The 11851-nt window shown below is 42.6% G+C and overlaps 2 protein-coding genes across 6 annotated transcripts in view; one reads left to right on the top strand and one right to left on the bottom strand.

Annotated features, from left to right (window-relative positions):
* Positions 1 to 290: 290 nt before the first annotated feature.
* rad52 (RAD52 homolog, DNA repair protein) lies at positions 291 to 4936 on the top strand. The gene is made up of 11 exons (XM_063479885.1): positions 291 to 566; positions 2535 to 2636; positions 2760 to 2853; positions 2932 to 2999; positions 3077 to 3195; positions 3282 to 3357; positions 3444 to 3676; positions 3769 to 3929; positions 4359 to 4412; positions 4491 to 4721; positions 4798 to 4936. Exons 1-11 carry the CDS (start codon positions 519 to 521, stop codon positions 4857 to 4859), a joined length of 1248 nt encoding a protein of 415 aa, XP_063335955.1. The 5' UTR covers positions 291 to 518; the 3' UTR covers positions 4860 to 4936.
* Positions 4937 to 5134: 198 nt separating this feature from the next.
* Positions 5135 to 11851, bottom strand: part of LOC134631480 (serine/threonine-protein kinase WNK1-like) — a 31917-nt gene continuing 25200 nt past the window's right edge. For 4 of the 5 annotated variants that reach the window (XM_063479876.1, XM_063479879.1, XM_063479878.1 and 1 more), the window contains 11 exons: positions 11727 to 11775; positions 11492 to 11635; positions 10425 to 11377; positions 10258 to 10329; positions 10027 to 10119; positions 9598 to 9916; positions 9257 to 9434; positions 8975 to 9168; positions 8715 to 8855; positions 8381 to 8610; positions 5135 to 8244 (listed from right to left, as the gene is read on the bottom strand). In XM_063479876.1, coding sequence (XP_063335946.1) covers positions 7882 to 8244; positions 8381 to 8610; positions 8715 to 8855; positions 8975 to 9168; positions 9257 to 9434; positions 9598 to 9916; positions 10027 to 10119; positions 10258 to 10329; positions 10425 to 11377; positions 11492 to 11635; positions 11727 to 11775 — 2736 coding nt within the window. In that variant the 3' untranslated portion in view covers positions 5135 to 7881. The remainder of the gene's footprint in view (positions 8245 to 8380; positions 8611 to 8714; positions 8856 to 8974; positions 9169 to 9256; positions 9435 to 9597; positions 9917 to 10026; positions 10120 to 10257; positions 10330 to 10424; positions 11378 to 11491; positions 11636 to 11726; positions 11776 to 11851) is intronic. The other variant, XM_063479880.1, reaches the window with a different exon arrangement.

Here is an 11851-nt window from a genome sequence, read left to right as displayed (position 1 = left end):
CAAAAATATTATTAGATACTTATAGACGCCTTACAATGAAATATGCATTTAAGCGCACCTCGTCATTTTCTATATCTAGCCCTCTGAGAGGAAATATAACTTTCATGGCGCATCGTTTATGTTTCAAGTGGATGTATATTTTTAAACTATCATAAATAAAATAAAAATTAAATAGTTGATTCTGCCTTTAAAATATATAAGTTAATAATTAAATTTTGCGTGTAAACCCAGTAACCCCTAGATTTCAGTTTCTAGTTTATTTTCCAATAGGCGTGAAGGCACCATAAGCTCCTCCTCCAGTAGTCAGAGCGGGAAGTTCAGAAAGATGGCTGCCTCTTTGAAATAATATTCGTGTTTTCTGCTGCTCATTCAACACAGAAGGCAGTTTAGAGGGACTGTAACCGGCTAGTTTGTATGCACTAACTTCTATCGGGTGTCAGGCTCGTCTCGTGTAGTTTTATCGATAAGTGAAGCCAGCTTAGCCTGTTTTTCAGGGACTGAGAAACATCTCGGCAGTCATGTCCAGTGAGGAGACGAGCAGCTCTGCGTCCAGGTGCTTCGGACAGGTATGTGGGCTACATGAGACTTCTTTAACGGTTTACTGAGGGAAAAAGCTAATTATTCTAAATTGGACACAGGTGTGTTGAGTTAAGTTGGAATGATAAAGCACATCTGTTTTTGTTTCCAGTCCCACTGCTGATAAAGTTTTGATTGAAACGGATTGAAGCACAATGTGTGTCAGTCTGTGACTGGACACTAGAGGGGACCGAGTTTATTTATGTAGTAGAGTATCATAGTTTTGTATTCTCTACAAAGTTTGTAATTTCTTTTGAAAGTTTAGTTTTTATTGTTCTTCCGGTCCTATACACCCCCCCCCCCCCCACCCACCCACCCACCACGCTATGGTCTTTCCTCTTTTGTCTGGAAACTCCATCTTCAGCATCCTTGGTCCAATATATCCACCGTCCGTCCTCTGTACACGTCAAACCGTTTCTAACCTGAGATGTCGCTCTGATGTACTCATTTCTAATCCTGTCTATTCTTGGTCAACCCCAATGAAAATCTGAGCACCTTCACCTCTGTCAGCTTCAGTCACACCTCCTGTCTTTTTTTTGTCAGTTCACCTTCTCCAAATTAAACATCGTAGCAGTTCTCACGACCATCTTCTAAACCTTACCTTTCATTCTTGCTGCTATTCTTCTGTTAAAAATCACTGCCACTCCTCTCCATGGGCGCACTTTGATATAAAGAGGTCTGGAGCAGTGAAACACTCCTCTCTATTATTGTAAAGGACTTCAACTACACATTTAATCACTGGGCGATCTTAATATAGGAAGAAGAAATGCAATTTCAACAGTGTGTCTCAGTTTTTCTACATCATAAAGAAGATGCTGTCAGCCCGACTCTCAAATTGTAAGAAATAAATGTGCAAAATTAGATAAAATGGTCCAGTAGCTCACTGCCTAGACTCTCCTGTAGTGATAAAACAGAAACCCCCAAAAGTTGATTCAGTTCATCTGGACGTAGCGTTTTCAGTGGGAGAAACGTTTCGTCACTCATCCAAGTGACTTCTTCAGTCTATGTCCAGATGAACAGAATAGCCCATACAGAATCGACTTTTGGGGATTTACTTACCTGGATGATTGAGCATGCATCAAGATGATAAAACAAAGTTTTTTTTAATTCACAGAAAATGCCTGGTTTCTTTAGTAGATGGTGAAAAAATAGTTTTCTGTCATTTAAATGCTTTTCTATTGCTTAGTTACTCTGATGTGATATATTTTTGACTCCCCTGCCTTATAAATTGAGGAAGTGCAATTTTAAAAATATTTACAACAGTGATTGAAATTAAATAATACATTTAAAGAGGAAAACAAAGGAAAGAGGAGCAGGAAGCTATAATACAGAAGTGTGTGAGGAATCTTAATAAGTCTGAGGGAGGAGAAGCTCTCCTGTGTCTGTTCAGTGGAGTGGAGCGTGTTCGATGGGTTGCCGATGATGGAGAGGTTTGTTCAGAGACCTCCGGTCTCTCACTGACTCACATGCCTCCAGATTTTGGGCAATAATTGATCCAGTCTTATGGATTAGTTTGTTGATCTTGCTGGGATGTCTGTTTTTGCAGAAGTCTTTCTATTTTATTACATTTTCTTTAATGTAACTAAAATAATTTTTTAACTTCCACCTTTAGTTCAGTTTTATTTTAATATTAATAACCTTGGATTTGGCTTGTAACCTGCACTTCCATATTAAGTTGAAAGGATTTGCTGACCTTCCTGGAAGCCCAAAGGCTGCCGAGAACAGCTTGTACTCTGGGTGGCTTTTTAATGTCTGAAATGAAGTAGAAGTACACAAAGCATCAGTGATGAATCACTCTTTATGTTATTAGTGTAAACCTAGCTTCCTGCACCTCCAGAGGATAATAACTGCCAGCCAGTTTCACTCAGATCATACAAATGTGACAACAATGTAAGCTTGTTTTCATTATTAATGGTATTTCCGCTGTGTGCCTTGCTGACACTGGGGTGTGTTGACAGTTTACCTACACAGCTGAGGAGTACCAGGCGGTGCAAGATGCTTTGCGACAGAAGCTGGGACCAGAGTACATCAGCACCAGAATGGCCGGAGGAGGACAGAAGGCAGGTCTTTGTTTTCCTCTGCAGCTAGAAAAGCTGCCTGCACCTCAGACTGTGGATGTTTCTTCACTATAACATGTCATAATTTCATTTTTCAACTTCAAATAGCTACTCTGATTTCAACAGGTATGCTACATTGAAGGCCATCGTGTCATCAGTTTGGCCAATGAGATGTTTGGATACAACGGATGGTCTCACTCCATTTCCCAGCAGAACGTTGGTATGACTCGTTTCACAGCTTAGGATCCAGGTTTACCTTCTCGCACTCAGACTAACAGTCTGATAATTTTGTTGGCAGATTTCGTAGACCTCATCAACGGGAAGTTTTACGTCGGCGTCAGCGCATTTGTTAAAGTGCAGCTCAAGGTTGGGTAAATGAGCCTCTTTTATTTTTCTGCCTCCCTCTCTTCCATCCATATGAGTTCATGTTGCTTTTCCTCCAGGATGGATCGTTTCATGAGGATGTTGGCTACGGAGTCAGCGAAGGACTAAAGTCGAAAGCTCTGTCACTGGAAAAGGCGAGGAAGGAAGCGGTCACTGATGGCATGAAGAGAGCTCTGAAGTATGGGAATTTACTTATATTTAAAAACATGCTGGAAATTTTATTTTAATCATTAAAAAGTTTGTTTTTCTTTTTCCTACATTTAGATGTTTTGGTAATGCTCTTGGTAACTGCATCCTGGATAAAGAATACCTCCTAGCCATTAACAAGATCCCCAAGCAGGTCAGGATCAACATTTAAAGTATAATTTTTAGTTTTCAGTCTAGTCGGTTTTTGGAAGCTGATTCTTGTCACTTCTCTACACAAAGCCGCCACCTCCTCTAGATCCAGCCCGGACTAAGCGTACTGAAGGTGAGCCGTCGGTAGAGAAGGCCCGGTTTGGCAGTCTGCTCCGAGAGGAGAGTCTTATATCAGCACCGGTTCCTGTCAGGATGCCGCTGGAGCCCAGAGTCATCAACCAGAACCAGAGTCATTCAGAAGTTCACACTCCCAATGCTGCCGACGCTGCACCTGGCACGAAGAGTGAGGACATCAGCTCCAGGTAGGAAAAGCTCTGGTTTTCCTCATCTTCTCGACATCTCCTAATTGCTGTCCTCTTCTAAGCTCTGGTGTCGACTCTGTGGATGTTGTCAGGTCAGAAACACACACAGACCCCAAACAGCTGAGAAAACTCCGACAGCAGCAGCTTCAGCAGAAGTTCAGGAGAGAGATGGAGGCCAAGAAGCTGCAGCAGAAGCAAGACCGAGCCAAATCTGAGGAGGCAGAGGTCACTATAGGACAAGGATCCAGTGAAGGTAGAGAGAAGATTTTGATTTTCTTTTATCGGTTTAGTTTTTATTGTTATGTTGTGATTATTGTATGGAGGGCATATGTCAGAGGCACTATTTACGATTTTAATTTCCTTTTTAAATCTAGTTTGTAGTTTTAGTTAGTTTCAGTTTTTAGTTGTAGTTATTTAACTCTAATAACCTTGGTATAGAGTGATTACAAACTGTTAAAATGCGCTAATCAGATTTTACACTTTATTACAGGGGAGAGAGTAAAAGTAATACAGCATCACTGAGGTTTGGGGTAGATTTCTACTCTGAGATGGAAGAAAAAGTTGTCAGAATAATCTCACAAAAATAGTTTAGCATGTCTTGCAGGCTGGTTTGGCTCTTACAGTTTGAAACATCCTCTTTGGTTTTCCTCTTTCTGTCATAAAGGGGTTCCTATCTTCACAGGTGCTGAAGCTGAACTCAGGAAGTCCACCAGCAGCAGAGACGTGTATTTAGCAGGTGCTGTAAAGGCTCCACATACTTGGACTGTGTGATGAAGAGGCCTGCATCTCATTTCCAGTTGGTCTTGCTGTGCAGATGACCCTGAGCTCTGGGATTTCACTCTTTATGGGACTGAGGATCTGGATGTCCCTGCGGCTGCCCCTTCACCCAGAGGAACCCGGCCCAGTACGCCTGGGAATCATCAGATGCAGACGCGCAGTAAAACCCCTCAGAGGACCACGGACAGGCCACCACCGCCAAACAGCAGAGAACAGGAGCAGGCTCAGTACAGACCTCAGCAGCAGAACCAGTATCAGGGCAGACCAGGTGAGTCAGATCAGTCAGTGAATGAGCTTCAGTGCTGAATTCTGTCTGAAACTCACGATACTTCTCCAATTTTCAGGTGAAGCCTCGAGTCCGTACAGACAAGGACAGTTCATGAAAAAACGCAGGCTGGACACCTGACATCCAGCCACTATTTTGCTTTTACTTCACTTTGTACATTTGAAATTGTAAAGAATTGGTGCTTTATATACATCTGGATACATGTTTTCTGATTTTGTTAAAAAATAAAAACATAACCAAACTGGGAATCCTGCCAGATTTTTTTGAAAAAGTGAAATTTAATTTCAGATGAAACAAATAAATGACTTTTGATACATAACTTAATTATCTTTAGAATGTAGCCTTTTGTTCATATTGAAAAATTATGACTTTGTTTAAAAACAAAACAAAATCATCAAACCTCTACATAACAAAAAATAACCATGATCTAATTTTTGACAAACACACAAACGTGCCTTTTACCTGATTTATCTTTTATTTTTTTTTAAGTTTTGTACAATGTGAAAAACATACACAAAACAGACACTGGATCACAGGAAGTCAGTAAGGAGGGATCAGAAATAAGAGTATAACTGCGTGTCAGTAGGCTCAAACGGTACTGTAGAGATCTGTGATAATTACTGATATAGCAGAGTAGCATATGGATGTTAACTTCTTGTGGGGAGCTTGTGCTGTACAGTGGTGCACTGGCTGCCATTTGTAAGATTAAACACCAGTAAAGCCGGCATGCAGAACTCATACGCTGATAGTCTCATACTGAAGTTGTGCCTGTGATATTAATGAATAGCAATTGAGCAGATCAACACTCATAAAAAGGCAAATAATAAAAAAACAAAACAAATAATCCAATATCAAAAACATTGAAATCCGTAACAACCCTCATCAGCATGCAAATATGTCCAATACCCCTCAGTCCCTACAAAACTTTGAACATTGCATATTCTGCATTGCAGTAACTTATTTTTTTCTCTAGAGAAGTTCAACTATTCATTCAATCTACAAGCAGGCAAAAAAACCAAAAATCACGATGACAGCATGGCACTCGTGAGGTGGTGAGATAGAAGTTGGGTTAGCGCAACAGCATTTTAAACCTTTGCGCAGCCCGCTCGCTGCCCAAACAAGTTCTTCTATGAAAAGGTTTAATGATAAATCTGGAAAAACAAATACCGGCCAAACCCACGTACACGTGTGCCAAATACAAATACACAGCTGATCGAACAACCAACACAAAGGTAACTGTAGAGAGGAAAGAAACTGTCCACTTTACTCAGTGTGCTCTTTGTCCTGCGTGCGGCACCTACCTCAGTTTTGCATGCTCTGAGCTGGCTGCATCTGGTGGTGTTTAAACTGTATACTGGTTTAGTAAACTGGTTTTCTGTAATACAGTCACAGCTACAGGACTGGATGGATCTGGAACTTCTCATTAGTGAGGATGCAAGGCACTAAAGTGTTCCTCATGTTTACAGGTTAGAGTGCATGTGCATTTAGAATGGGTCACAACGAACATACTCTAGTGAGAGCAAACAAAGCATTTACCTCACAATTATATTTACAATAAGAAAAAAAAAAGCCAAAAAAAAAAAAAAAAGGAGGGGGCAGGGCAGTCATAAAGAGACAAGCTTAATAAACTGCAGGATTATTCCTGCATGGTGAGTATGATACCAATAACAACCCTGCAATTGCACTTTTTTTTAATATTCCTTTACATGTTGTTTAACAACCTTTAATAATAATTACAGTGAAACAACATCAAAATCTGATGGCTGAATACAAGTCCATAAAGAACGTTGTTGTTTATTAAATATACGCATACAAAAAACAGACCACAGAAAGAGAGAACCCCAGACACTTGTGATTTCAGAGGCCACAGCTAGATGTTATGGGTAAAAATATTTTGGGACGTATGAGTTCAGTAACAAGCTGTTTATACATGTACTGTGCACCATCTAAGAAAAGAAAAATGGATCAAGAAGTGGTCTCGCTCCCCTCAAGAGTATGAAACCCTCCTCAAATACTATCCTGACAAAACTCTTACTGTGTATGATAGGATAAGCAGATTCTGAACTGCACATCTCACAGCTAAGCACTAAGTGAAGTGGTTTAATGTGTCCCTTACCAAAAAAAAAAAAAAGGGGGGGGGGTCACCCTGCTAACACCTAATACTCAGATTGTGATCTACAGCAGCATCACCTCTTCAATTCTCTGAACGGTGGTAAACATCAGGACCACGTGTTATTATCTCGCAGATCCACTCGCATGAATAAATCAGTATAAGAAATCTGTATGATAGACAACTCGAGTCACACGACACCAGACTTTCACAGAGACATAAATATGTTTAACATGGAATCATAACCCAGTGAAGAAATGTCTATGTACAAAGCCAATGTGTTTCAATGTATTTCTTTTAGATTAAGGCCACAGTTACAAGGGGCAGTTTGTCGATTTTGCTATTATTGCATTTTTATTGGGATGTATTCATACTGCTAATCTCCATCACACTCCTAACTTTCCAAGTCTTTCTTCTCCTAAGCATCATTCACAGTACTTATCCATCAGGGACAAACCAACTATCCCACTCTCTGTACACTCACATTCTCTCCTCCTCCTTAACAGACAACTTAACCTACCCTCCAAACCAATCCCAACCAGTTCGATGTATCTGTGTGCACACAGATTTCTGTGTTGGACTACTGGAACAATCTTGAGTCCCAGCTCAGCTTAAAGTCCATACAAATAAGGATATGAACCACAATCCCTCACCAACTTCTCCCCTTCAAAGATCGGCTCTCCAGCAACATCTTTGGCTGCTGTTCGTTGTGCCTTTGGGCCAATACGTCACAGCTCGTTTCCACAGCTAATGGCAGGATAAGTGTGAGACTTTTTGTGCTGTGGGTGTGTATTGCACTTTCCCTCCAATTGCCAGACAGACTTTGTTCTGCCTGAGAGGACTTGAACCACACAGGTCAGCTATTAAAGAAAAAAAAAATACACAATGATAAAAGTTAAAAATAAAATGCACAATACCAAGCCAGTTAGCCAGTAAGCCACAAAGAGAGGCTGTGATCTCAGTCTACGACTGTCTGGTCCCCTCTGCCCTGTGTGGCCCTTCATCTCAGCCTCAATCAGGGCTCAGACTGGGTTACGTAGGCCTCAGGTTGGACCCTCCAGGGTTGACTGATTTCTGGGGGGCTGATGTAGTTCCCACTTGGTAACCTTGGTGCAGAGACACTGGAGTTGCTGTAGATGGCTGGTACTGTGTTAGTGGCTGTCCCGGGTTAACCATCTGGCATGTTGGTGTGGGTCCTGCCCACTGAGGAGCACTGTACGAGACTGAAGTATATCCGTACCCCTGGGGAACTGGACCCAGGGAGCCTTTGCGAGGCCCCAAAGAAGCAGAGGGATTGGTTGGGTTGGGGAGGTGAGTGGACGTGGTGTTGGAATGTGGTGGGCCAAGATAGCCTGGAGCTGAGAATTTACGGCCAATGTTGGCTGGAGGGATGATCTGCATTATTAAAGAAAAATTGTTATTGTTCAATATGCACGATTAGTACTAAAAAAGTAAACATTAAAACACAGTCATGAAATACTTTGACTTTTTTTTTTTAATTTTAAATATTCAAAGAATACCAAATGCTTACATCAAGTCCCAACCCTCCCTGTGCTCCAGTTTTAGGGCCTCTCTTCCCCTGGGATTGGCTGATGGCATCCCTGGCCCAGTTATCCACCAGTTGGTGCAGGTCGTCAGTGAAGGTCCCCTTACCCTTCTGGGTGTTAGAGCCAGCAGGAGGGGCTCCAGTGGCCTGGGACAGGGTAGAACACTCAGCCTGCAAGTGGCCTGAACCATTTGTGGAGCTGATCCCACTTGATCCTAAATATATAGACAAGATGCATCAGATGTGCACTAGAAAATTCAGTTTACATCATAAAATTAAAATGAAGCAGCTGACTGTTAAAAGCTGGAGTTGCACATACCTGTGGAGCAATTGCTGAGGCTTGGCATGGATGGAGAGGATGTGAGCTGTGACCGTGTTACAGACTCTGCTGCAATTTCTGACGTCTCTGTTACTGAGGCTGAACTTTGCTTTGGAGGGGACTCTGAACCTTGGCTCTGAGCTGAAGATCACAATACAGATTAAAATCAATATTTAAACAAGAGAACACTGAAATACTCAAAAAAAGAAAAAGAAAAAACAAAGAACGAATAATAAGAAACAGATTGTGTATCATATTACCTGAGTGTACAGGGCTGGGCTGTCCACTACTGCGAGCAGATTTGTGACTTTTGCTTTTTAGCCTTCGTCGTCCTCCAGGCATGGCCACAGCAGGGGAGAGCACAGAAGGAGGAGGAGTTTTTCCCATGCGAGTGAACAGGCCCTCTATCTCCTCTTTCTGACGAGCCTGCAAGGCCTGAATTTCCATCATGTGTCTGAGGAGAGACAGAAAATTAAAGCCAAATTTCCCCTGAGCTGTGAAGCAAAGTTTACATAAGACAGGACAACAAATATGTAACATACTTCTCCCTCAGACGACTGATTTCTTTTTGCAAGGCTTCATCATCAGTCTCCGAGTCATCATCATTCCCACTACTATAATGTGGATGTGTGACATGAGAATCAGAAGTTGAGGATGATGGTCCATTCTGCACGCTGCAGTCATGTGTTGGACTGGAGCTAGCTGCTGGACCAGGGGTCACTGGGTTAAAAATAAATAAATACATGAAAAATAAAAGGTCATTACTGTGTTATAATAGGTTAATCTCATTATCAATTGGTGTGATTAAAATAACGGATTATTAACATCAGTAGTTAAATAATTTATTACTTAATTTAACACTTTTTGTGAACCTGCTGCACACCTGTGACTGAAAATCGTCCCACTTTAGAGCCAGTGGCAGCGGTTGGCTCAGATGTCGCACTGGTGCTCGTGGACACTATGAAGCGCCCAATAGTGGTGGGCTGACCCTCAGAAACAGAAGAGCCCCCATCGATAGCATTAACTTCAGTGAGTCCTTTAGGCAGAGGAGATGATCGGTGAAAGGTATTTTCTGGACTGGAGGGAGAGGAAGAGGTGGAAGAAGAAGAAGAGGATGTTGAGGACGGCGTCTGGGAAGAGGATGAAACGACACTGGATGGATCTTGAGCACTGCTGGTTGCACCATCAGCAGCAATAGAGACCTGAGTATGAAGGAAGAGATCATTTTAATAAACTGAGCTTGATGTTTTATGGGATTTAAGCTTCTAAGAATGAATTAGGCACATTAATTTAAGCTGGAACTAAAACTTACTTGGAAACGTCCTACAATGACACCATTGCCTCCCTGAACCGTCTCTGGACTTAAAGCTCTTCTCAGCTGGGCATCCAAATTATCCAGGGGTTGCTGTGGTTGCATACAAGATATAAGGAACACGTTAAGTAGTACATCAGTACCCTATGCTAGTTTAAAAAAAAACAAAAAAAAAAGAAATCAACAGAGCTAATGGCACAGGAATCATTGCAGAGACAATGTAGCCCTAACCTGATTTGGTCCAGGAAATGGGGGCACATCAGACGAAGCTGTAGAAATTTGGTCAAAACCCCCAGGTAAAGTCTGAGTCAGCATGGAAAATTAAAACAGTTGTTATGACACATCATCAGAATAAAACAGTGAGTGATTTATTTTAGGATGATGCATTATTCATTAACCTGTGCTCTGGGCTTCGTTGGAGGAGTCTGGGCATGTCCTGCCACAGTTACAATCTGCCCTGGAGTGGTTGTCGGGCCCAGAACACTTTGTGCCCCAGAGGTGAGGGGAAGATTAGAAGGGGGCACAGGGGCAGGTCCGGGTGGAGGGGAAGAAGTCCCAGTGGGAGGAGAGGAGGTCCCTGCATTCTGACTGGAATCCAGTGCTGGGGAGGCAGAGCTCTGGTCTTTAAAAAGAGACCGCAGCTTCTGCTCAAGGGCATGGATGTCATCTCTGCCAGCGGTCTTTGTCTGAATCTCAGCCCCTTCTGACTCCACTGGCTGCTGCTGGGCTTGGCTTTGGTTGGTGGGGAGTGGGGGCTGGGTGGCTGTATTCTGTGGTGCATGGTTGGATGAATTCACTGGCTGAGAACATGCAACAGCACTATTAAATGGCTGCTGCTCTGGTGCAGGAACACTTCCAGTAGTACTGGATGAGCCAGAGGAGATAGAACTATTGCCCAGCTGAGATCCAATTACTGCAGGGACAGAGGGCTGTGTAGATGGAGGAGAAACAGAGGAAGGAGGGACGTTAACAGCTATTGGATACTGTGAAGGGGTCGTTTCATGGGAGGACTGAGGTGGTGGACTGCAGTCACTCCCAGCAGTTTGGGGTGGCACAGACACTGGTGTAGGGGAAACCCTCCCAGGTGAAGCTGACGAAGGTGGCGAGGATGCTGCACCAGACTTCAGAGAAGGAAATGTGGGAGTTGTGGTGGAAGCTACAGACTCGAGAGAAGTCGTGATATTGTTAGAGCTTGGGACAGCCTCGGAGTGGGGAGTGACTGATTCTTGCTCAGCAGCAGAGGCATCAAATGTTTTGCCTTTCTGAATACGAGTCTGCTTTACTTCATTAAAGGCCTGCTGGAGAGTTGCTGATGGAGCAGAGAGAGACAGGCCCAATGACACCAAAGGAGCTATAAAAAAAGAAAAAAGAAAAAAAAGAAGAAGAAGAAAAAAAAGAGGATGAATTGTAAACAAAAAAGACATTTAAATCAAAAGCTACAAATAGATAAATAAACTCCTTTCACCTGTAGCAGGCTCTTCTCCAACTGAGGTATTGGTTGAAGCGCCTCCAAAGAACTGCTCTCTGAGTCGAGACTCTGGCACTGGGCTGACGATGAACCTACGTCCTGCTGAATGCACCACCTGGGCTGTAGTGCTGGGGGAAATACCTTTGGGGGGGGGGGGTGTCCAAATATGAGTGTAAAGTCAAAAACGAAAAAAAGAATTGAACAAAGCTATATTTCTGACACGTTTGCTTACCTGCTAGCATGGGAACAGACAACTCAGGTTGTTGTTGAAGGTCGCTCATCTGCAAAGAGAAAGAATCATAGTGAGGGTTCGCAGGCAGTCATAGATATTCACCTAACAGGAGACGTGTAGTGAAT

Source organism: Pelmatolapia mariae, linkage group LG7, assembly GCF_036321145.2.
Source record: "Pelmatolapia mariae isolate MD_Pm_ZW linkage group LG7, Pm_UMD_F_2, whole genome shotgun sequence".
Lineage (NCBI taxonomy): Eukaryota > Metazoa > Chordata > Actinopteri > Cichliformes > Cichlidae > Pelmatolapia > Pelmatolapia mariae.
The sequence above is the reverse complement of the archived record's forward strand: the minus strand, read 5'-3'. Positions and strand labels throughout refer to the sequence as shown.

What these genes read in the sequence shown, in the direction of transcription:
- rad52 (XM_063479885.1), top strand. Translation starts at nt 519, where the DNA reads ATGTCCAGTGAGGAGACGAGCAGCTCTGCGTCCAGGTGCTTCGGACAG. An exon ending in GGCATGAAGAGAGCTCTGAA is followed by an intron (nt 3,196 to 3,281) that starts GTATGGGAATTT and finishes TCCTACATTTAG; the next exon opens with ATGTTTTGGTAATGCTCTTG. An exon ending in AGGACAAGGATCCAGTGAAG is followed by an intron (nt 3,930 to 4,358) that starts GTAGAGAGAAGA and finishes CTATCTTCACAG; the next exon opens with GTGCTGAAGCTGAACTCAGG.